This window comes from Pygocentrus nattereri, chromosome 15, assembly GCF_015220715.1.
Source record: "Pygocentrus nattereri isolate fPygNat1 chromosome 15, fPygNat1.pri, whole genome shotgun sequence".
In the NCBI taxonomy this organism is placed as follows: domain Eukaryota; kingdom Metazoa; phylum Chordata; class Actinopteri; order Characiformes; family Serrasalmidae; genus Pygocentrus; species Pygocentrus nattereri.
In genome coordinates, this window is record NC_051225.1 from 36,098,258 (window position 1) to 36,124,783 (window position 26,526).

The following is a 26,526-nucleotide window of genomic DNA, read 5'->3' on the forward strand; positions in this document are numbered from 1 at the left end:
CACATTATGAAGACAAAAAATCCCTCACTCCCCCCCCTTTAAAAATAAAGTGTAAGCTAATAATATGCAAACATTGTTAAAGTTAGAAAACATCAGTCCACACAGTCAATATGTGGAAAAACAGCCTGTTTTGAATTTGTTTCTGTGATGTCACGAGAACCAACTCTTCACTGACTTGTATCCAACAGTTCAGCCCACAGCAGTTCAGCACCACTCTTTCACACTGAAGTTCTAAGCAGTGTTTTCGCTTGGACTGCTGGTTTAAATGATGACCGATAAAGGACAGCCAGTCAGAGCGGAGCTCATTTACATGCATCACTTGGAAGATGGTCAAAACAAGACAGATGATTTAAGTGGACCTCAAGGGAAATAATAAAAGAAAGATGTAGAACGCAGGCCTTTTAAAATCTCTCCTGGAAGCCGGTGTGATAATGTGATAATGATGTGTGATGTGTTCTCTCTTGCGTGTTCCTGTTAACACTCTGGCTGCGATGTTCTGAGCAAGCTGCAGCTTATCAATCACCTTCTAAGGCAACCCAGTTAACAGCGCGTTACAGTAGTCAAGTCGTGAAAAAACAAGGTAACACTTTATTTGAAGGCTACCGACATAAGGGCTTCATAACACATTCATAAGTACTGAATAATGTGTTTATGAAACACTACTTGAACATTTATTAAGTGCTTATGTCGGTTCTCGCAACCTGACATAAGATGTTTTATGAAATAAATGACATTGTACTGACATAATATGAATAAACCTTGAACATATTTACAGCACTAAACATTTAAACCACATACATAATTGCATCACTCATCTTATCTATGCCATGGAGGGAAGAGGGGGTGGTTTCCAGGCATATTACACCTGATATTAATACATCCATCCATCCATCCATTTTCTAAGCCGCTTCTCCGTCAGGGTCACGGGGGGGTGCTGGAGTCTATCCCAGCAGTCTTCGGGCGGAAGGCAGGATACACCCTGGACAGGTCGCCAGTCCATCGCAGGGCAGACAGACAGACACAGACAGTCACTCACACCCAGGGGCAATTTAGCACGTCCAATTGGCCTGACTGCATGTCTTTGGACTGTGGGAGGAAACCAGAGAACCCGGAGGAAACCCACGCAGACACAGGGAGAACATGCAAACTCCACACAGAGAGGACCCTGGTCACCCGGCAGGGGAATCGAACCCAGGCCTTCCTCGTTGTGAGGCAATCCACCACGCCACTGTGCTGCCCTGATATTAATACAATGTTGTCTTAAGAATGCTGACATAAATAGTTATATATAGTGTTTTAAATGTTTAGTGCTGTAAATATGTTCAACGTTTATTCATATTATGTCAGTACAATGTCATTTATTTCATACAACATCTTATGTCAGGTTGCGAGAACTGACATAAGCACTTAATAAATGTTCAAGTAGTGCTTCATAAACACATTATTCAGCGCTTATGAATGCGTCATGAAGCCCTTATGTAGGTAGCCTTCAAATAAAGTGTTACCAACAACAAAAGCATGTGTCAGTTTCTTAGCATCATGCAAATATCCGGTCATCAGTGGTCTCTTGGTGGTCCCTTTCCATTAAAGGATGGGGCGGAAGAGAAAACAGTTGGTTCCAACCTAGAGGCATTCTGTAGGGTAAGACCTGCAGACTGTACAAAGTGGATCGGTCACACACCGACATTTTGGATGACATGCTACTGACGATTACCAGCAAACACTGGCACTAAATTAAAACGCTAAATTAAACCAGAACTGAAGTCACTCCTTAGAAGGGGTGTGTGAATACTTTTGGACATACAATGTGTTTTAAATCATTTTGGACACTTTCTATTGGTCCATTTAGCTGATAATGCATTAAATTTTGTGTGTACACAGTATAAACGGCAGCTGGTGTTTTCAGCTTATGTAAACGTTTAAATAAATAAATAATATAGAAACAATAAGTGCATTTACATGCAATCAGTAAGCTGTCTGGACTTCTGCAGGCAGCTGATTATTCAGATGATCATGTAAGCAGCGTACTCCACTCTGATCTAGAAATCTGGTTTAGAAATGTGATAACGAGGCTGGATGTTAGCTCAGTAATCAGATTTGCTGTGATTTCTTTCAAATTTCTCAATCTGGGCATGCGTGAGAACAGACAGCAGTACCGGAAATAAGTGAGCAGCATCGCCTCGAGACGCATGAAAACACTGTTGGAGCGACACTGAAACCAAGCATGAAATTAAAGGATTTAAATACTCTTCATCTTCTAGATGACGTTTGTTCATATTTTCATCGTGTCTTTTTCTGTGAGTTCATTGGCTGGCTGTAGAGATCTGATTACTGCCTGATTCATGTAGACACTCAAGTGCGTATAAACGTGTTGATCGTATTAATGACGAAATCTGATTTTCTGCAGTTATCGAATTATTAAGTGCATGTAAACACACTCAGCGTAGGGTTTTGTTCAGTGATGAATGGAGTCACGGGCTCTTGAGTGGCACAGCTGTCTAAGTGTTAGTCCTATCATCATACCATGAGAGAGCACAAGAGAGCACAACTGGCCTTGATCTCTGGGTGGGTAGGATGGCCCCCTGACTCCCCCATCACTCAGCGTGATGCCAGTCAGCGCAGACATCTGTCATTTGGCGCTTTCCTCCACGCTGTCCAATGATGTTGCGTTAGCATAATGTTAAAAAGACACAGTGCCTCACAGGACTCGGAGGAACCCTGTACTTCGCCCTCCTCGCACTAGTGATATCACGTGATTGGGCGAGTCCTTGGAATTGGTTATGACTAAATGGGGGAGAAAATTGGGAATAATGCCGAACAAAAAAGGGGAGACGATATCAGGCGTGTTGTTATCTGCTCATCAAAGTAAAACTCTGATCGTCTGTACTGAGAGATTTTAAACACTGTTGCTTAGTGTTTTACTTTCCCGCCAGAAACTCGTTAACGTCTCAACGCTGAGTGTCCGATAAATTGTCCACGAGTGTTTTACAGTGTCGTCCTCATCCCTCAACATTTTGTTCAGTTAAATTTCTTAAAATATTGAAAAAAGCATCTGAAAACACCTGTTTTGTGTTTTAAAAATATTTTTAAAAATGCCGTTTAAGTTAGGGTGCATAAAATAACAAAAATGAATATATAATTAATTCAGTGCTTGTACGCTGTACTGAAAATACTGGTCCCACTGCGCTTCTGCCCCCCGTCTCTGTTAGTCTAATCAGTGTCTGACGGAGTGTTATGTTAATTGCCCTGCGTGCCGGCGGTATTAGATCCAGACGCGCGTGGGCAGCGGACGACGGCTGATTGGACTGTTTGGGCGGGTTGCTGGGGTTGGAGGGTTGGAGAAGCTCGCGTGTGGTGAGTGTGTTGACTCTGAGGGCCTGTGTGCCTTGAATGAACTCAGCTGTGTGGAGATCCTGTTTCACATTTTTGTTCTTGATCCTAATGTATTGTACTGGGCTGACCTCCACATCCACATGCTTTAGTCCCCTGTTAGTCACGCAGTATTTACCTGCGCTGTGGTGTTGTGAGCAGTATTTGTACCATGTGTTACGTCTGTGTTACGTCCGTTTATGGAAAATAACAGAACAGTTGGAAACTACTGCATAGCCTCCAGCTGTTAATTAGCTGAGTACTGTACTCCAAACCACAGGTCACTGAAGGCAAGAAATTCATTGCTGTTTTGATGTAATTACTACAAAATATTTTAGTTTATGTTGTTTTTTTATTGTATTTTAGCCTTTAGTTAAATACACTATATGGACAAAAGTATTGGACCACTATACATTACACCTATAGAGTACACTGGAGAGTGTTTGTGGGAATTTTTGCCCATTCATCCAGAAGAGCATTTGTGAGGTCAGTGAGTTCATCCCAGAGGTGTTTGATAGGGTTGTGGTCAGGGCTTTTTAAGGGCCAGTCAAGGTCTTCCACACCAAACTCACCCTGTCGTGCCTTTATGGACCTTAATTTGTGCACTGGGGCTCAGTCATGCTGGAAAAGGGCCTTCCTGAACTGTACCCACAAAGGTGGAAGCACACAATTGTCCAAAATGTCTTGATCTGCTGCAGCATTAAGATGTTCCTTCACTGGAAATAAGGGGGCCAGACCAATCCCTGAAAAAAAAAACCCTTAGCATTATCCCTCCACCACCAAACTTTACAGCTGGTACAGTGCAGTCAGGCAGGCACCAAACGCAGACTCGTCCATCAGACTGCCAGATAGAGAAACGTGATTCATCAGAAAAAAGTTTCCACTGCTCCAGAGTCCAGTGGCGGTGCTTTACACCACTATTTTCGACGCTTGCCGTTGTGCTTGGTGAAGTAAGGCTTGTATGCAGCTGCTCAGCCATGGAAACCCTTCTGTGCTTCCAGTGCAGTTTCTATGCTGATGTTAAAGCCAGAGGAGGTTTGAACTCTGCAGGTACTGAGTCAGCAGAGTGTTGGTGACTGTTATGCACTATGCGCCTCAGCACTCCAGAGACCAGCGAACCGCTCTGTGACTTTACTTGGTCTGACAATTCCTAGCAGATTTGCTGTGATTCCTAAACGCTTCCACTTGTCGATAAAGCCACTCACAGTTGATCGTGGAAAATCTAGGAGGGAAAAAATTTCACAAACTGACTTGTTGCATTGGTGACATTATATTACCCTACCATGCTCCAATTCAGTGAGCTCTTTAGAACGACCCAATCTGTCACGAATGTTTGTAAAGTCAGACTGCATGGCTAGGTTCTTGATTTTAGACACCCCTGCCAACGACACTGAATGAAACACTTGGATTCAATGATAAACGCTAATATATTCATATCTTTTGACCCACAGCAGCAGCTCCCGGCCCAGTCCAATAAAGCCCAGTCATCTCCCTTTGGCATCGGCTCCAGTCACAGTTACCAGGCTGACCCGTCCTCATACAGCCCCCTGTCGAGCCCCGCCACCTCCTCTCCAAGTGGGAACGCCTACTCCAACCTGGCTAATCGCAACACTGCTTTCGGTAAGACCCCACCTTTATCTGATTTGGAACGACTCTGTGGAGAGTTTAACATTAATACTATCTTACTGCTTATTGAATTTATTGAGCTAAATGCAGCACTGAAAGGCAGTAGGTTGAGGATGTTCTAGGGCTGAACAATTAACTGTTTTAATATCAAAATCGCAACTTGAAAGAGTGTGTATTCAAGCAAGAGCTGTAATTTTAATAAGATCTAAATCTGGCACAACAGGTTTAGTGTTCAAAAAAAATTTGTGTGTTCTTCTTGGAAAGGTTTGGAGTTTAATTTATAGAAAATAATCACAATTAAATCACAATACCACATATTTGTCAGAACAGAATATTTTCCCCAAATAGTCCTAGGTTTTTCTCTAAATGCACACAATTCCATTTCACCTGTTCATCATGCCAGTATAGATGTTATGGTTAGTATTGAGTAAAACCCGATGTTATTAGACTAATGCAACAAGATTTTAGAGTAAAAGAGCTTCTTTAGGCTAAAGCTTAGCCTGTTACACCAACTTTGACCAGCAGGCCAAACCTCCCCCCACCTCCCCCTTTGTGAAAAAAGGCTAGGGAGCTATTGACTAACTATTAGCTTAAAAATATTAGCTTAAAAATTATTTTTTTCATCCGCTGCCCGAAGGATATTTGTGTAAAGTAGCTTTTATTGGCCAGATGTCTGGTTCCTATCAACACCACTGTGAACAATTCAGTCGGTAAGTTTCTCTAGAACAGAGAGAATTTACTCCCCTTCAACATAGTGAGATGGAGATTTTAGTCATTTGTTTTAAATAGGCACCAAGTTCATGAAGATATCCAAAACTCATTTCATCATGATGGTTTGATTCATTATTTTTACAAATATACATAATACACACACGTGTCTGGAGATACTGTTTACACCCTAGTGGAACACAGACGATACAAACAACACACCAAGGTTTTATTTATTTATTTATTTTTATTTGCACAGAAAATGAGTGCATACTTTGTTGAACATTGTAATCGATTGAATAATACCATAGGAAAGGGAAAGCAACAGCTGTCCCTTGTGGTCAAAGCTGGTGGAGCGTGTGAAGCGTGAGTCCGTAATGTTTTTTTTCATATTTTCATGGAAAAGTGTGAGGGAGAATTTTTCTTTTTGGCTGAAATTGTAAGTTTGGTATATTTTTTTCAGCCGTTGTTGTCATAAACAATAAATAAACTTAAGCGCACTTTACTTTTTTGTCATCTTACCATTTAGGGCCTTCATAGGTTTTAACCCAGGATTCTTAAAGCAATAGTTTGTCCACATATGGTCCGGTGCTTTGTGCTGAGTGTGGGGTTAGCAGATGTGTGGAGAAGAGCATTAAGGATTGCGGCGCTGCTGGGAGATGAAATCTCTCACGAGTCCGCTCAGGTGTCTCTCAGCACTAATCAAACTGTCTGTCACACACACACTGATTTACAAGCCCGAGCTGTGAACACACTTTCCGTATCATCTGAGTAATGCGTGAAATTAAAATTAAGGTTCTGTGCTTTAATGTCTTAATCTTTAAAGGGGAAATCAACCCAGTTTTCAAAATATCTGTCTAATCGAAATATTGAGATGTGAACAAAGTCATTCAGAGTGATTTGGTGTGAAATAGTTCACTGTAGAGAAACTTACAGACTCAGATTTCTTTACAGTGGTGGTGATAGGAACCAGGGGTCACCATGGAGCACAAATATAGCCGTTTTATTTATTATCCAAAACCACCACTGAACCAACATGTGTCTTCTGAGTTTTATATATATTATTATTATTTATTATTATATACACAATGGCTTGGCAACCCCCTGGGATATCATAGCAACTGCCTACCATCACCCTAGCAACCATCTGGGGTGCCACAGCAGCCACTCACCAACACCATACAACCACATGGGATACCACTCTACTAACCATTTGCTAACAATATGGCAACCACCTGGGACACCATCCTACTAACTGCCTACCAACACCATAGCAACCACCTTTGATGCCTTAGCAACCATCTGCCAACACCATAGCAACCACTTGGGATACCACCTTACTAGCCATATACCAACATCATCCAACCACCTGGGATAACACAGAAACCCCTAAGCAACTCCTTAGCGACCACCTGAAATGCCATAGCAACCATTAAGCTGCACAATCACTTCACATGTACTTTGCTACTTTTTCAGCACATCTGGCAATCAATTCTCATGCACCTGCATTGGGTCAAAGTCATTTGAATTGGAATGATGCAAGTATAATAATAATTAAAGAATTCATATTTTATGTGATGTTGCATTAACAACTCCAGACTGCAGAAACATAAACCAGAGTGCATTCTAAGTATAGACTCTTTATGACTTGCATGAGATCTTTTCACTTCTAATGAAGAGAAGAAAAAAAAAAACAACCACAGATGAAGAGCTAAATATGAGCATGTTCACCGCACACGAAACAGACCATCTATAAATACACACATCTGCAGATATACTCAAAACACTCCATCAAAAACACAGAAAGAGAGAGTAGCAATGAAACTGGCCCTCTGATCCACTAATAGCAGATCTATAAATATGCATGTGTGCACGTACAGTCTTGAAGTTGGCCCCTATGATGTCCTGCTGCTGTATATGATGTTTGACAGCCTGCAGTAGGTTCTAATAAGTGTGTCGTGTGCAGGGCCTCTGTAGCTGTGAGGAAATCTGGTTCCCATACGTTTTCACATGCTGCAAAAGCCGAGGAATTTCCCCACCAGGATGCAGCGCAGCGGCCAAGCACAATTCAGATGCAATTATGCAGCTTTTCCGAATTCCTTGCCCAGAGCTACAACATAGTGAACAGCTAACGAGTGGCAGGGCTGAGAATGTTGTTATGGAGAAGCATTCATTAAGCTAAGAATAGATCCTGTTTGGCAAAAACATAATAACACTTGAAGACGTTGCTTGTATCACTTAGTGTTCCTGAGGTTTGTGAACAAGTTGCAATAAGCAAAACAGTAGTGTCACATTTCAAAAAGGTTTTGTTAAATTTTAAAGGGAATTCCACAGATTTTTCACAAATTTAGCATAAGTCTGCTGTTGAGGTGTTTGGTGTTTGGTGCAGAGGGGTTTGGTGTGAAATGGTTCGGGTTTCCTTACAGTGGTGCTGATAGGAACCAGGGGTCCTCATGTCTACAACACAAATATAGCCATTTTATTTACAATCCAAATCATCGGTGAACACGTGTCTTCGTTAATGATGGTAAAATCGTTAGAAAATCAAAAAAATATATATGTTTTCTTTCAGGACTATTTTGCCTAAGACACCCTGCTTTGAGCTTTCTGCTATAAATGTATTTTTTAGGCCAAAACCATCTCAAAACTATGATAAATCAATGTCTCAGACATCAGGCAGCTGTGAGGGAGCTTTCAGAGGTGGACATCTGGTTCCTGTCACCACCACTGTGAACAAATCTGGCTCGATAAGTTTCTCTAGAACAGAGCGTTTCACACCAAACCACCTTGAATGACTGGTTACATTTGAATGAATTGTAAACATCTAAGCTCTAAATTATTAAAGGTGCCGTATGTGATTCTGGAGAAAAAATGTTGATATTTGAACCCAACAGCAGCAAAAACACAGCCCTCTCTTCAGTGGTCCTTCAGAAGCTCCACTCCCAAATTCATGGACACACAGTGCCATGGTGAACTTGTGTTTTAGATCTTTGTGAACTATGTATGGACAAATACCGGGATATGACATTAGTGAGAACAGCACAGAAAGAAGTGCAACTAACATTCACTGGGTTTTCAGTTAGCGAACTGTTGCTATAATAGCTGCTACAAAGCTAACAAGTTGCTCTACTGGTCTTATGAAAAAGCAGAAATAAAGTCACATTGCCCACCTTTCAAGCAGAAACAGAGCAGCCTCCTCATCCGTTTTCATGTCTTTCAACTTTCAATGAAGCTTCTTTTTCACCAGCTTCCTGTTTGAATTTTCCAACCTTAAAACGTGAAGCATTTATAGCTTTTAGGCTATATTCAGGTGCTTCCGCTTCTTGGTCGAATTTTCCCATTCACGATTTAAGGTGGAATGGGAAAATGCTCTGAGGTTTATATAATACACTTCCATTTGTTAGCCACACTAGTCTCCAAGTTCCAGTGCAAAACTAATGAAGTAAACTTCAGACATCGTAACATGTCAAGGTTTATTTTTCAATCCGTTAAACAACTAGAAAAATAAGTTAGTAAAATATGATGATGTCATAAAGGGCCGGCATCCAGTCAGCTACAGATTACTATGCAGTTTTCTGCGGTCACTCAACACTGACTGTTTACAGCCTTTATATTATGGTCTAAATCTGTATTGTTTATGATCCATGCAGTTATTTAGTGTTCTGGAAGTACTGGCCATATTCATGATATACTCATAAACATATTGTGATGCAATTCATCATAGCAACAATAACGTGATCTCTGGAGGTGGGTGATATCCCTAAAATATAATATTGTGATGTTTGAAGAAATGTACATGATACATGATGTGTCGTGATATTTATTTTTCTGTTGGAACAGAGAAAAACTAAGATTTAGATTCCGTGTCTTGCCCTCTGGGTTGCACTAAACTCCGTTAAACAGGACTAAGTTGCATGTTTATGCAATTTATGCAATTAATGTTTATCACAGTAACGATATATATTGTCATGTTGTCCAGCCCTAACGTCGTCATATTGCGCATCCCCGAGTGAGGCTACTTCAGAGTGAAGCTGCAGCATCAAGTGTAAGACGGCTGTTCTGTTTTTTGTGTGTTTTCCTCTCAACTCTTGTTGCCTGTGGCAGAAAGCCGTCCACCTCCAGCCTCAGCCTATGATTAGCATGTCTGTTTAATAAGTAATTTACTTTCAGAAAGGCTGGTATTAACATTCCACTTAGATTTGGAGTGTGCTGCATATCTGCCTCTGCGAAAGCCCCCTGAAGGCCTGCTTGAAAATGAGCCCATTTTTGCCAGCCATGTCCGGATAATTCTCTTTTAATGTGTTTGTCATAAAGCAAAATGGAACATTTGCTCTCGCCCGGCTCGCAGTGAAACGGATCTGAACGCCCGAGCGAAGCAGAGCTGAAATGGAAACGTAGAGCGTCTCCTCTGTCAGTGATGGGATTAAAGCAGGCGCTTTTGTTCTGCTCAGCTGAGATGTTCATTTGCTTTGCTCAAAATTTGCTTATTTTTTGCCCTGCGGTGAGTTCGGTGCCGACTCGCCTGCCCCCGTTCTAACATTACCATTAAGTATTTCATATGTTGTGTACGAGAGCGAACAGGGCCGTTTACATGCGTCAGAGCATCATGATGGATGTGAAGGTGGTGATGGAACTGCGTTGATTTTGGGACGGTAGAGCCAATTACAGCATTCACTGAAGGATTTTTCAGCCAAAACAATGTCATTTTTAATTTTAAGGGCTGTTTTATCTCCGTATTTCACTGTCGTGTTAACAGTTCCTCCAGTCATATTTGTGCATTCAGTGTAAATAATAAATTAATAACACATGATAATAGTAATTTAACAACAATGACATAATATACATTTGTACAAAATATTCAGATTATCATTAAGATGTACACCCCTGTGTAAACGAAGTTATTGAAGATAAGGATTTATTCTAATTGTTTTGGTTGAAATCAAATTCTTGGGGCTATTTTCAAACATAAAAGTGATAAATAAAAAACAAATGTGTTTGTATTGTATGTATTCCACCATCTAAACGGTTCTTGCTGTCACATTTGTGAATTGGGAATATTTAAATAATAACTTTTTTACTACCACTAATACTAAATTATAATCGTAACAATTTTAGCAAAAAAAATTACCCAATATTACCAAAATACTTTATTTGAATTCCAGTTCAATTTGAGTTTTCATGATAAACTGAATTGTTATTGAATTTAATTGAGATTTACACTCTTATTTTGAATAAATGACTTCCTGTCTATGCAGTTAAGGATTTTTTCAGGATTTTTATTTGTTGTTAAAATAAAAGTCTTGGGCTCTTCTCTGTATATGTATGTATGTATATATGTATATGTGTGTATATGTGTGTGTGTGTGTGTGTGTGTGTGTTTATATAGAGAGTTTGGTGTGTTGTCTGATCCACTGTTGTGTAAATAGTTTATCCAGTCAAATTTGTGCATTTAAAATGAATAGAGCTGAAATTCAAATTGAATTGTTGTGACATTTCATGATTCTGTGAGTCATTTCCGAAAGAATCATTATGAAATTGAATCATACTGTGATCAGATGATCACAGCATTGAGACAGTGATTGTTGAGTGTCCGCAGTAGTGAAAGTACTGATCTTTTCATAAAGTGTGTGCATGTGTGTGTGTGTGTGTGTGTTCTGATGAGCTCTCACTGTGTGTGGACGAACACTCTTTCAGAAGGCCATCTGCACTTTCAGACACTGAGAGACCTGCTGTTTGTCTGAGTGGACAGACAAAGTGGCAGTACAGGTGATTTTCTCTCACTCTCGCTCTCTCTCTCTTGCTCTCTGTCACGCTCATCCCTGTGAGCGGAAATGAAGGATGAAGATAGATGATTGAAGCAGATGGATGAGGGAAGAGTGAGTCAGGAGAGCGAGCCACTGAAAAGACGAAAGGGAAAATGAGGGAGAGATTTACAAAGAGGCACATCAGCATATTCAGAGAGAGAGAGAGAGAGAGAGAGAGCGCACGCAAGAGAGAAAGGCAAAACGAGAGCGTGGGTGAGGGTGGGAGAGAGGGAGGAGAAAGGGAAATAGAAACAGAGACAAAAAGTGAGATAAATTGAGAGAGAGAGAGAGAGAGAGAGAGAGAGAGAGAGAGAGAGAGAGAGAAAGACTAAAAAGGTGAGATGAGAGAGAAAGACTAAAAAGGTGAGATGAGAGAGAGAGAGAGAAAAACTAAAATGGTGAGATGAGGGAGAGAGAGAGAGTGAGAGAGAGAGAGACAGAGTGAGAGAGAGAGACAGAGAGAGAGAGAGAGAGAGAGAGAGAGACAGAGAGTGAGAGAGAGAGAGAGACAGAGAGAGAGAGAGAGAGAGAGAGAGACAGAGAGTGAGAGAGAGAGACAGAGAGAGAGAGAGAGAGACAGAGTGAGAGAGAGAGACAGAGAGAGAGAGAGTGAGAGAGAGAGACAGAGAGTGAGAGAGAGAGAGAGACAGAGAGAGAGAGAGAGAGAGAGAGAGACAGAGAGTGAGAGAGAGAGAGAGAGAGAGAGAGAGAGAGAGATCCTATAAGAGGATATAAGCTGCTATAAGAGAACCTGGCTGCCTAAAGAGCGGAGACTCTGCCAGCAGTGCGACAGTAACACTGTAGAGAAGGAGCTGCACTTCCTCGCTGAGTGTAACAAATACAGCACACTACGGAAAATATACTTCACTAAATTTGAGAAGATTCACCCCCAAGCCGCCTCGGTAATAATGAGAAGCTGCCCATCCTGCTAAGAGAGAGATGAGAGAGAGAGAGACTAAAAGGTGAGATGAGAGAGAGAGAGAAAGACTAAAAGGTGAGATGAGAGAGAGAGAGAGAGACTAAAAGGTGAGATGAGAGAGAGAGAGAGACTAAAAGGTGAGATGAGAGAGAGAGAGACTAAAAGGTGAGATGAGAGAGAGAGAGAGAGAGAGAGACTAAAAGGTGAGATGAGAGAGAGGGAGAGAGAGAGAGGGAGAGAGAGAGAGAGAGAGAAACGGAGAGAGAGAGAGAGAGAGAAAGACTAAAAGGTGAGATGAGAGAGAGAGAGAGAGAGAGAGAGAGAGAGAGAGACTAAAAGGTGAGATGAGAGAGAGAGAGACTAAAAGGTGAGATGAGAGAGAGAGAGAGAGAGAGACTAAAAGGTGAGATGAGAGAGAGAGAAAGACTAAAAGGTGAGATGAGAGAGAGAGAAAGACTAAAAGGTGAGATGAGAGAGAGAGAGAGACTAAAAGGTGAGATGAGAGAGAGAGAGAGAGAGAGACTAAAAGGTGAGATGAGAGAGAGAGAGAGACTAAAAGGTGAGATGAGAGAGAGAGAGAGAGAGAGACTAAAAGGTGAGATGAGAGAGAGAGAGAGACTAAAAGGTGAGATGAGAGAGAGAGAGAAAGACTAAAAGGTGAGATGAGAGAGAGAGAGACTAAAAGGTGAGATGAGAGAGAGAAAGACTAAAAGGTGAGATGAGAGAGAGACTAAAAGGTGAGATGAGAGAGAGAGAGAGACTAAAAGGTGAGATGAGAGAGAGAGAGAGAGAGAGAGAGAGAGAGAGAGAGAGACTAAAAGGTGAGATGAGAGAGAGAGAGAGAGAGAGAGAGAGAGAGAGACTAAAAGGTGAGATGAGAGAGAGAGAGAGAGAGAGAGAGAAAGACTAAAAGGTGAGATGAGAGAGAGAGAGAGAGAGAGAGAGAGACTAAAAGGTGAGATGAGAGAGAGAGGGAGAGAGAGAGAGAGACAGGGAGAGAGAGAGACAGGGAGAGAGAGAGAGAGAGAGAGAGAAAGACTAAAAGGTGAGATGAGAGAGAGAAAGACTAAAAGGTGAGATGAGAGAGAGAGAGAGAGAGAGAGAGAGAGAGAGAGAGAGAGAGAGACTAAAAGGTGAGTTGAGAGAAAGAGAGACTAAAAGGTGAGATGAGAGAGAGAGAGAGAGAGAGAGAGAGACTAAAAGGTGAGTTGAGAGAGAGAGAGACTAAAAGGTGAGATGAGAGAGAGAGAGAGAGAGAGAGAGAGAGAGACTAAAAGGTGAGATGAGAGAGAGAAAGACTAAAAGGTGAGATGAGAGAGAGAGAGAGACTAAAAGGTGAGTTGAGAGAAAGAGAGACTAAAAGGTGAGATGAGAGAGAGAGAGAGAGACTAAAAGGTGAGTTGAGAGAGAGAGAGACTAAAAGGTGAGATGAGAGAGAGAGAGAGAGAGAGAGAGAGAGAGAGAGAGACTAAAAGGTGAGATGAGAGAGAGAGAAAGACTAAAAGGTGAGATGAGAGAGAGAGAGAGACTAAAAGGTGAGTTGAGAGAAAGAGAGACTAAAAGGTGAGATGAGAGAGAGAGAGAGAGAGAGAGAGACTAAAAGGTGAGATGAGAGAGAGAGAAAGACTAAAAGGTGAGATGAGAGAGAGAGAAAGACTAAAAGGTGAGATGAGAGAGAGACTAAAAGGTGAGTTGAGAGAGAGAGAAAGACTAAAAGGTGAGATGAGAGAGAGAGAGAGAGAGAGAAAGACTAAAAGGTGAGATGAGAGAGAGAGAGAGAGAAAGACTAAAAGGTGAGATGAGAGAGAGAGAGAGAAAGACTAAAAGGTGAGATGAGAGAGAATGTGAGAGAGAAATATGTGGAGAGAGAGAAACTGAGATGGAGAGAGAGAGTAAGAGACAAAGAGAGTATGAGGGTTAGAGAATGAGAGAGAAACAGTGAGTGAAGCAGAAAGAGATAGTGAGTGAGAATAAGAAAGAAACTGAAATAGAAGTAAAGCAGAGAGAAAAAGATGAAGGAAATGCAGAGAAAAAGAAAAGAAAAGCAGAGAAAGAGAGATAGAGAGAGAAAGAGAAACACAAATAGAGCATGAGTGAGTGAGGGTGAGAGAGAACTGTGGAGAGAGAGAGAGAGATAATAGAAGCCCATCATGTCTCTTAGTGGGGAACTCTCAGCTACTGCAGTAAGGAAATGAAGAAGGCGACCTTACATCACTCCCTCATCAATGCAGAACATGGGAAGTGGCCTGCAGGCTCACAAACACCAACCCCACCCAAGCCTGGCATCCATCAGTCACTCTCTCTCTCTCGCGCTCTCTGCAGCCTCGGGCGCCCAACATGAGGCTGAAAATGATGTGCACGCATAAACGATTCTGTCAGCTCGAGGAAAAACATCTTCAGTGTTGACGAGTACAGAGGAACGAAACTCTCGCCATTTACATATTTCCCATGAAATTAAGCGGATAGGTTACTGGAAACACTTGAATTCAGTCTCAGCCCTGAGGGCCCAGTGTGTTTCTGAGGTTTGCGCCCTGTGACCCAACCCCCGCCCCCACCCCCCATGTCCCCATCTCCCCATCTCAGCTATTTTTCACAAAATATTAACTGATGGTCAAAATTGTGATCATTGGGGAGCCCTGAGTGCCAAAGCCATCTGAGCATTGACCCTGTCATCAGGAGATCATGAGTTTGATTGCTGGTAATGCTGCAGCCATCCATGGCCGAATGTCCAAGATGGCGCAATTGGCCTTGCTCTCTCTGAATGGCCCCCCCTCTCCCCAATCACTCAGCACAGTGCTATCCAGCACATGCGTCTGTTAGCTGATGTAACAGAATTGACAGTAATTGTTCTCCTCCAAGTGCTGCTGACGTTGCATTAGCAGCAGTTCGTAGAGTTGCAGTGGCTTTGCTTCACATGACTCGGAGGAAGCGTGTGGCTTCGCCCTCCTACCGCTGGTGGTATAAGATAAGTTTATTAAGAGTCTGGCCTCTGCAGATTTCAACCGTTATATCAAAAACAGGACTGCAAAACAGCAGAGGGCGCCTGCGAGCGAGTCCTTAGTGAACGGGGATGAATGGAGCTAAATGGCTAAAAACAAAATAGTTTCTAATCATTTAGCCAGAACTTTCCTTTAATTTTAGAAAGTAGAAGGATGTATTTCACCAAAACAGCAAAGAAAACATACCTGTATGTTTTGGGCAGCAAGATGTTAATATTACTGCTACTGGGTGCTGATTGGTTGGCTCATTGGAACAGCTCATTGGCTGTTCACGCTCACTGACATCATGAATCTACATGAGGCGTCATTTTAAACTCCTATAACTATAAAGCTCTTAATAATATAACAGTGGTGTTGAAATATTTGATGCAGTTCTGTGTTTAGAAAATGACTATTATTTTACACTAAAAAAGCATTTATAAACTGTAATTTTGCTCAAGCGCTCCATCTTGACCCGTTCATTTTGGACTCGCTTTGGGACGCCCTCTAGCCCTGTAAGGGGAGACCTAGCTAGTGGGTGGAAATGGATTGGATGCAACCTTGATGTGCGCCCAGAGTGCACCTGAGTTTACTAAGACTGCTGCACTAACTTTTTTTTTTTTTTTTTTTTTTAATCCCACAACCGGGGAAATTCCACCTCCGCATTTAACCCATCCGTGAAGTGAATACACACACACTAGGGGGCAGTGAGCACACTTGCCCAGAGCAGTGGGCAGCCCTATCCACAGCGCCCGGGGAGCAATTGAGGGTTAGGTGTCTTGCTCAAGGACACCTCAGTCATGGCTTGTCGGTGCTGGGGATCAAACCGGCAACCTTCGGGTCACAGGGCCAGTTCCCTAACCTCCAGCCCACGACTGCCCCCAAAAAACATTATGCTTTTTTCTTCCAGACTGCAAAACACAGCAGGAACGTTCATCAATGACAGAGAGCAGACAATCTCACTCGTTGCTCGCCACCCGATTCACGCTCAGAAGAAAGCATCTTAACTCGTCATCGTGGTTAGAGAGACGCTACACTTTCAAATCAAACTTCCAAGTCAGAAACTATAGAAATGATCCCTGAAAGCATAGTCTGCTCACTTGTGAGGTGCATGTCTTAAAGCAAAGGATTTGGAAATCTCTCAATTTGTAACATCGGTTGTGCTTCAGACCCCCACAAGCAGATGAATCTGACTTTGGCTAATGCGTTGAAAGAGAATTCAAAGAGAACTTAGTCAAAACTTGGTGAAGGATGTGTCTTCTGAGGATGTGAGTGAACCTACTAATGTCATTATATCTTTATCAGTGTGTTGTTGGTTTTGCATCTGTGACCTAAACATCAAGTCGGATCTTCTTTTTGAGCCTGTGTGTCATGTTAATGTATACAGACATATGATGAGGTGTGAAAACTCCCACACAATCTGTCCCCTGTAACTGACTTTCAACCACTTAAAATCCCAGGCTTATTACAAAGTGGCTGAGCTATTCTTAGGCAATGGAAGTGTATAATAAAACCTCAGGCCTGTTGATGAGCCCTGGCTGTTTAAGGGGCTAAAAGATGCAGTGGAATGAACTTCTCCACCTTCTCTACCAAAACTTTCTACTGAGGTATAATAAAATAGAGTTTGTGCAACAGTAATAGGCTTCATGCGCATCTTCTCACATTTACAGACCTCATAATTAGTCTTGGGACACTGAGTACAATTTCTGCTTATTGTTCATGTGTTTATATATTAGTTTTCAAGATAAATGTACAACTCCAATTCCAATGAAGTTGGGACATTGTATAAAACATAAATAAAAACAGAATACAATGATTTACAAATCCTTTTCAACCTATATTCAGTTAAATACACTACAAAGACAAGATATTTAATGTTCAAACTGATAAACTTTATTGCTTTTTGCAAATATTCACTCATTTTGAATTTGATGCCTGCAACATGTTCCACAGAAGTTGGGACAGGGGCGTGTTTACCACTGTGTGACATCACCTTTCCTTTTAACAACACTCAATAAGCGTTTGGGAACTGAGGACACAAATTGTTGAAGCTTTGTAGGTGGAATTCTTTCCCATTCTTGCTTGATGTACAACTTTAGTTGCTCAGCAGTCCGGGGTCTCCGCTTCATAATGCGCCACACATTTTCAATGGGAGACGGTCTGGACTGCAGGCAGGCCAGTCTAGTACCCGCACTGTTTTACTGCGAAGCCACGCTGTTGTAACACGTGCAGAATGTGGCTTGGCGTTGTGTTGCTGAAATAAGCAGGACGTCCCTGAAAAAGACGCTGCTTGGATGGCAGCAGATGTTGCTCCAAAACCTGTATGTACCTTTCAGCATTAATGGTGCCCTCACAGATGTGCAAGTTACCCCTGCCATGGGCACTAACACCCCCCCACACCATCAGAGACGCTGGCTTTTGAACTTTGCGCTGATAACAATCCGGACAGTCCTTTTCCTCTTTGTCCCGGAGGACACGACGTCCATCATTTTCAAAAACAGTGTAAAATGTGGACTCGTCAGACCACAGGACACTTTTCCACTTTGCGTCAGTCCATCTCAGATGAGCTCGGGCCCAGAGAAGCCATATCCATCTGAAAAGTTGTAACAGTCAGAAATAACAACCACATTTACTTAGTGAAACTCAAAACGGTCCCAGTAATAAACTGAACCAAGGTAAGTAAAAGTACTAAAACATGACTTTTGGTTGATGTAGGTTAGTGTTTAGTGTTTTGTTTAAACCAGCATGTTGCTCATTTTGTAAACCTCTTCTTTTGGATGACAGCTTGAAGTCTTCTGGGCATGGAGTGCAGTTTCCACATCTGGTGCTCAGCCAGGCTTGTTGGGTGTTCTGTTTTGGGTGGTCAGAGCATAGCAGGTCTTGAACACGTCCACTCTGTCCACAGCTGCATGTATTACTCTTGATTTTGGTATCTATAATCTTTCTCACAGACATTTTATCACCAAGAGGCGATATTTCTTTGTCAGATTAATTCAACTCAATATTCAGATTTTAATTTTCTAACGTCCTCAGGCTTTCAGAGCGGTAGTGAGATCTCTGTAATACTTTAGCCATGGATTAGTGCCCCAGTGTTGAATGCTTTAGTGGAGCTTGCTATTGCTTAGTAGTTCTATTGCTCTGCTAATTATGGTGCTAGAATTGTCCCAAATCTACTTTTGAGCACTGTACATCTGATCCTGAGAGCTTTAACAGTGTTATTCTGATGATAAACCGTCTTTCAGATCATGATTGAGGCTTGTGCCCAGTGGAATGTGTAATCCACTGTATGTGTAATATCTCCACCCACGTTTTGCACAATTCTCCCACTTTTTGCGTGACCCTCCCTCAAATGCATATGGATGAACATAAGAATATATTTTGCATTTTTTCCAAGCACACGGCTCATAAACTGCACGTTTGGGTTTGTGTGCCGGTTTCATACATAACACATGGGCAGAGTACATCCAGTTGTGCCTACATTCACTGGCCACTTTATCAGAAGCTCCCTCCATAAAGGTTGGTAGGTTTACAGACTGTAGTTGTTCTGTTACTGCACAGTTTGTCACCACTCCAGTGACTGCTGTGCTGAATATGCTCGTACCAGCGACTCACACATTACCATGTCAGAGTCACCGCTGTGCTGAGAATAGACCTCCATCCAGATCATTTCTGGTCTGTGATGGTCCTGCGGTGGTCCCTTTCCACTGATGGACGGGGTAGAGGAAGATTAAATAGCAGTTACAGTGAAATCAGTGAACGCTTTTTCACAAAGTGTCTGTGTAAATGTGGTTTCGGATGCATCTGACCCTGGATCCTGTGTGTGTGTTCTGCAGATGTGTCGGGTGAGGGCAGTCAGAGTGGTGGTCAGTTCCAGGGTCGGCCGTCCGAAGTGTGGTCCCAGTGGCAGAGCCAGCATCACAGCCAGCAAACTGGAGAACAGCACACACACACTCAGCCCAGCCAGTCCGAGGTGTTCCAGGTAACAACACACATGCGTGCGCACACCCACACACACACACACACACACACACACACACACACACACATACACACATTTACCCTATCAGGATGCAGGGACACACCTATGTCCCCTGTTCAAACAAGTTGGGTGCACAACAATGTACAAGTCATTTAAGTACCTTCATCTAATAATAATATAGCCCATATATATTAAATGTATGTAAACATCTATATTTAAAAACATATATAAATACAGATGTAATAATAATATGGCCCATATGTATTATAGACTTGTAACTATATATTTATATATATATATATGTGTGTGTGTGTGTGTGTGTGTGTGTGTGTGTGTCTAAGTACTTATATGTACTAAGTCTTGTAGGTTTTTAGTGCTTTAGCATATTTTGTCCAAAAAATGTACAAAAACAGCATCTCAGGATTATTTTAGTGTTAAATTCATCTGGGTTCAATCAGCCAACCGTCCAGTTCAGTTCAGCTGTAAGTTCAGGATGTTAAAAATGAGTCGTGTTGTTTTTGGGAGCTTCATCTCAAACACATGAGGGACAGAAGGAAAGGAAAGATCAGATAAACAGAACTTGTTTTTGCTTCAGCGACCTCCCAGAGAGAGGACCTCCACTTGGACCACTATTAGCTCCTAAATTTATTGTCCTTCACCATCCAGTACATCATACACTGCTACATCACCTGAACATACTCCAGAGCCTGTCCAACCACACTGGGGCTTTTCAGGGTGAAGCCCATTCTGACCATTTATTTTATTTCATTGCCCACGTAATGTAAACCCTGAACACCCTGGTGTGGTTTTCTCATTGTAGCACATGTAACAGGTTTCTTACTTTGATACCAACACCATATTGATGCTGACACTTAACCAGAGTGTCGTATTTTGATGGGGATACTGATGCCTATGACTGACTCCACAAAGCAGCCTAAAAGGAACTGCCGGTCTCTTCCTGTCTTGGTTTAGCCTTTAGCGTATCAGCCCGCTTGCCAGGCCTGTGTCCCCACTAGCCCCACCTTTGTTGGCCAGTTGTCATCCCGCAGCGACATAGTCCTACTGCCTTTTGCTTTAACAAAGCTGAGAAATCTGCAGTGTAACTGCCGCTGCCGCTGACAGTGACTGTAATATTTGATACACTCCAACACCCGGAGATGTAAGCATGAGTGAACAGGACACACGGATGAGACAAATTACTTATGAGATTCAAAAGCCATTCAACACCATTTTGGCGAGCCAGAGCAGCTGCTGCGTGCTAACATGTCGCTGCTGTCGGGAGGAAACCTTGTATCTCCAATTTTATAACATAATCTGAAAATACCGGTTACTCTTTACATTGTGTGTAAATTTCATGATGAATGAAGCAAAAGAAACGGCCCAAAATGACCTGTAAAAAAAATCTGGTTCCATTGACTTACATTAAAAGTAAAGTAGGTTTTTTCCTTCTCCTGTAAAGTTACCATTTTGGAGATACGAGGTTTTCTTCTGACAACAGCGATATACAAACATGATACACGTTTAACTATTTTCAGTACAGTTCTGTTTTTAACTGTTTGTTAAATATGGCTCTTATTACTAATTGTGTAATAATAAATACTACACATATATAGTAAATACATTACACTAGGTTAGTCTTAGGCATCTGCAGTGTTTTATGTATTATGCATTGTGCATTGTGTATTATGTTACACACAAACAAGCAAAGGTAAAAGAACAACATACAAAAAAATAGGCATATATAAAGCCTCCACCAACTGCCTACAAGCGCTAATGTGGTATGGATTGAAAGTTTAGAATCTGCATTTTTCTACACTTGTCTCAATGAGCCATGGGTGAAAAATTATATATATATATATATATATATATATATATATATATATATATATATATATATATATATATATAAAACACTGCGACATGGTTTGTTATTCGCTATGACAGGGTTATCAGGGTTAAAACTGTAAGCAGTCACATTTTTTCTCATGTCTTTACAGTGGTGGTGAGAGGAACCAGGGGTCGCCATGACTACAACACAAATACAACCATTTTATTTACTATCTAGCGAACCTACACACGTCTTCTGGGTTTTATATGGAATGTTGATGATAAATTTAAATGTAAAATAGTGGTAAAAGTGGGAAAAAATGCTATATTTGGGGTCTATTTTGCATTACAAAATTTACCTCCACCACGAAGAGATTTTAAAATGCATTTGAGGCCAAAGCCTTTATTTAAAACTATTGTAAAAAGTGTACAAAGTCTCCGACTTCACACGGCGTATTCATTACCATTTAGAGTATTCATAACCAGGTAGTCGTGCAGTACCCCTGTCTTTTATATTTCACTGTTTTCCCTGCTCTAGCACTCCCACTTCAGCTCAGCAAGGCATTGTTAATGAGCTGAGTAGTTGGGTCAGGTGTGCTGGGAGCACAGAAAGACTGAAATGAGCAACGGGTACTTCAGGAACAGCAGTGGGAAACAAAGATTTCAAGTATTCACTTTCTGTGAGGGAGCTTTTATCAGCATTAAACTCTTCAGACGTCTGGTTCCTATCAACTACACTGTGAGCAATTCTGACTCGGCAAGTTTCTCTAGAGCAGAGCGTTTCACACCAAACCACTCTGAATGATTTTGTTTACATCTGAACCGTTTAAATATGCTGAAAATGAGGAAAACCAGTGAATTTCCCAGTGAATTCAAGTGGCCTTTTTAAATATCGTCTCATTTTGTTGCAGGATATGCTGCCCATGGCTGGTGACCCCACCCAGGGAACGGCCAACTATAACATAGAAGATTTTGCTGACCTGGGCATGTTCCCTCCATTTTCCGAGTAACTGCGGATTGAACTTTTTTCAGGGTTGTTTTTTTTTTCTCTCTCTCTTTCCATGACTGCAGTATCGTCGTCATCATCGTCGTCATCATCATCGGTCGCCTTCACGCACATGAACAGTTTTGCATAAATAAGTAAATGTTACTGCACAAGTTGTTACGATGTTTGGAAGCCATTGTACACACAGTACATGTTCTGGACCATTTGTCTGTCTAACTGATACACACACATACATATGGTGCGAAAGTCTGAGACCCCTGCTCATTTTGCTTAATTTCCAGTCAAGTGCATGATCATTTTTCAGCATCAGGGGAGGTCCAAAAAGCATATTTAACAGAAAATCAAACACACGACCCAACGACTAAATATAATATCAGATTTTTCAGTATTTATGTGTCCACTCTGCACCGTCATTCCAGCTTCTATTCTATCAGGAGCCTCACTTTCAGCTCCTCAAAGAATCTGCAGACACACCTCCAAAGTTCAGTCTTCGACTAAAAGTAATCGAACCCATTCAGTGGTGTTGAGGTCTGGACTCTGGGGTGGTCAGTCCGTTGTACTGCTCCTTTTTTTTTCGATGTGTCCGTCTCCTTTTCTCAGTAAGGTTCTTCTTGAAAGCTACACATCAGCAGCTTGCTTCAGATTTCCTCCTCTCTCTCAAATATGAAAGCTTTAAGTGCTGTTTATCTAACGGGGGCAGTTTTGGTGTCCACCAGGTCTTCCAGGTGGTTGTTAGGAGCCCCATTTTCTCAGTAGCCTGCAGTATTTTAAATTTCTCCATGCACTTTCCCCTTCCTTACCAAGTGGAGTATTTTTGATCTAATCTGCTGCCCTGAGCTTGTACTTAACAGCTTGTTTTGACTGTAAATTTGCGAAATGAAGGATGGCCTCGGACTTTTGCGCAATGCTGTGCACACATATCCAAACATTCTCCTGTCAAGACTGGTTTTGCACAGATGGGTAAGTATCCTATGAGAGGATATGATATGAAATGACGCAGGCGTTCTGGTTTTGACATGTTATCGTGTAAGATAAGTAGTTTCAGCGTATTTTCCATAACAAGAAGAGACTTGTTTTGTCATTCAGTGTTTTTTTTCCTCCCTCGCACATCATTTTATTGTCGCCAAACGGCATCTGTCTGACAGAACGTGCCGAGAAATCTGAACATTGCACCAGCATAACACGATGCAGCATTACGCTTACTGTGGAGAATATAGTCTATGTAGTGATGTCCATAATATTAGCTGAACTAATACTAGTCGTAGATGGATATATAAACAAAGTGTTACATTTAGAGGCTTTTTTTTATCTCCCTTTCCTTTTCCTTGGTTTAAGCAAAAGTCGCTGAACATTCAGGCTTCAAGTGCTCTTCATAAAAAGCTACGGTCACCAGCCTCGCAGCAGGAAAATGTGTAGAGCATCTCAGTGTATCTATCATAGTCTTCGTGGCTGCAGCGATTCTTCGTGACTTACTTTTTCAACTAACGACATGGACTTTTACGGTCTAGATCTTTTACACGATTAAACAGTGGATCGACATGAAGGACTGATGGGAAAGACTTGAAACGGATGAAAAAAGAAGACCCTTTTTTGCTAAATTGTGGATGTTTTTATGTAAATAATGTGATTTTTATGTCGGATCATGATTTTTTCTTTTTCACAAACACCGCTACATGCGTTCTCGTGTAGGTTTAATACCATCGTGTGCAATGTGGGTACGTATTTAACTCTCGGTATTTAGTTAGTCTGTTAATTGTACAATGAGTTTAGACTTGTATAAATTGTGTAAATGTGTTCCATTATTTTTGTGTAACGTTATGGCGACAGAATTGTGCTCGTGACAATAAACTCATTGAATATGTGGCTTTCAATCAAATGTGTTTGCTGTGCTTTTTGTTTGAGTCCTTTTCTGAGATCCTTTAATAAGAGCGAGTGAGCGACCCCGACCAGTGGGACAAAGACAAAATGACATGCTTCTTCTCGTTCTTGTGCTAAATGAGTGACGGGGTCCTGTTTCCCCAGAGATTTACAGTTACAGCATTGATGGAAGTGCAGGAGGAAGATGAAGGAAGCAGAGAGGAGGTCTGTGGGAGGAGGCTTCTCTACACCACAACTGTTTGACCAATCACAGTGGTTTCCTGTCGTCAGGCGGTTTTAATATAGGCGTTGTTCAAACCAGCAGGTCAGAGCTGAGTTTTGGGCACAGCTGATTCAATCAGGAAAGAGAAACACGTTGTGTTTTTGAAGATTTCTGAAAAACGCAGCGTGCTTTTTGGTGTATTCAGCCATTCAGTGTTCTGCGCTGCTTGATAGCAGAATGTGTGACAACAAAGCAAACAAAAGAGCTGCAGCCCTCACAAAACTGCCATGTATTTTTCCACGTGTGAGCTATCTAGGAACAGAAGTAAACACATGCAACATCATATAAATAATGTGTGATTGCATGTGATGTCATGCCTTGAAATTCTATTTTCTTGTCACACAATTGCATGTTTTACACATGTGGTTGCTTTTCTGCAAGGGGTGCATAAAGCATTGGTTAATAAAGCAATAAGCCTCTTGAGGCCTTGCTTTACTGAGATTCTATCCCAAGTAACTGGTGTTCTATTGCTGCGCTCATGACGGAGTGGGAACAGGGACGCCTCTGAGTTCGAAAGTAGGAAAAAATCCAGTTGGACATTCCTCAAACTCAGAATTCCCACTCGGAAAGTCTGAGTTTCTGAAGAGCTCCACTTCCTCAGAATTGCTAATGTCATTCCAGTATAGCAGCACCCACAGATCGAGAGGTAATAGTGTTATTTTGAACGGACTGTTGAGTTCCTGCTTATGTAAGATGCCCATAAACACTTGGACACATATATAGCACCAAAAATGGTTCTTCTGTTGTTACAATCTTAACATCATAACAATACAAGAACCCTTTTTGGTGATATATAGAACCCTTTTCAAAAGGTTTCTATATAGAGCCATTACACAACACATTCTCCATTAGTCGGAAGAACCATTTCACAATGCAAAGAATGATATAAGAATGAGATGTTTCTATATAGAACTCATGGTTCTAGATAGGACCATTGTCTTCATTAAAGAACCTTGTTTTAAGTGTGGGCTTTTGCCAAGCAACCATGGACTGCTATTTGGGCAGGCGGTTTTGTACAGTACTAAATTAGTAGCAGTAGCATTTTATTTGAAGGCTACCTACATATGCACTACATAACACATTCATAAGCATTGAATAGTATTGAATGACTATGCTTGAGTATTTATGCCTATGCTTGTAACCACATGAAGACATAAGATATTCTATGAAGTAAATGACATTGCATTGACACAAGGGTCTTTGAATGATGGACATTGTTTCCTTTATAACCATATTGCTAAGCATTGTTCCCAAGTAATAGAACTCAGAAGATCTTTTATATCGGTAACACTTTACTAGAGGAGTGTCTACTTAGCTCGTTTATAACAACTAATGTAAACTCTTCATAACATGTTCACGAATGTTTAAATCAACATTCATAAAGCATACCTTTTACATGATCTTAATATGGACTACTATGTCATTTTACTGATTATATATATATATCACACCTAATATACTTTTTCAAAATAAGTGAGGACTTTTATTTTGAAAAAAAAAATATCGCAGGAAAATGGCATAGTAATATTAATATGTAAAATGTCTATGGTTTATGAATGTTGATATAAACATTCATGAACTCATTATGAATGTTTATGTAAGACGCTATGAATGTGTTATGTAGACAACCTTCAAACTCTTATGCCAACACAATGCCATTCACTTCAATTGATGGTATCTTGCGATTTACTGTAATAAACAGTTCATGAATGCTCAGGTGTTGTTTTATAAATATGTTATGCAGGGCTTAGGCATGTGATATGACTTCCTTATGTAGGTAGCCTTCAAATAAAGTATTACTCTAGCAGCTATAAGCATTCATTAGCTAGTACACTTGCAGCTCCAGCTACAAAACGAAAGAAACAAACTTCAGAAAGCAAACATGTCTCAGCTGATGGACTACATTTGGGGTAAGAGGGTGAAACTGTGGTAAATCCTCAAATTTGATATTTGCTTTAACTGTTGCTTCAAAGGGACGAGGAGAGGCCATGTAAAAAGATGTGCTGAGAGTCATTCTGCACAGGAAGAAAGAAGTGCATGAGTATTTCATTTCCCTTTTGGCCTAAGACACCTGCCTGAGCTCACAGCACTGCTAACTTTATGCACTTTTTCCCCCTGAATTCAGGTGAATCTGAATTCCTCACGAATAGCATTTAAGCTCCTGGGCTTT

General features: G+C 41.3%; 1 protein-coding gene and 1 non-coding gene across 9 annotated transcripts in view; one reads left to right on the top strand and one right to left on the bottom strand.

Moving 5' to 3' along the window:
- The window catches only part of arnt2 (aryl-hydrocarbon receptor nuclear translocator 2), a 157,649-nt gene extending 133,557 nt beyond the window's left edge, over positions 1-24,092 (top strand). For 5 of the 8 annotated variants that reach the window (XM_017699566.2, XM_017699565.2, XM_017699570.2 and 2 more), the window contains 3 exons: positions 4,821-4,989; positions 19,238-19,383; positions 22,122-24,092. In XM_017699566.2, the coding sequence (XP_017555055.1) occupies positions 4,821-4,989; positions 19,238-19,383; positions 22,122-22,220 (414 nt within the window). In that variant the 3' untranslated portion in view covers positions 22,221-24,092. The remainder of the gene's footprint in view (positions 1-4,820; positions 4,990-19,237; positions 19,384-22,121) is intronic. The other 3 variants (XM_017699567.2, XM_017699568.2, XM_017699572.2) reach the window with 1 other exon arrangement.
- On the bottom strand, positions 16,285-16,499 carry LOC119265300. Its single transcript, XR_005131571.1, has one exon. It is a non-coding gene; the product is annotated as a small nucleolar RNA U3 (small nucleolar RNA).
- Positions 24,093-26,526: the final 2,434 nt, after the last annotated feature.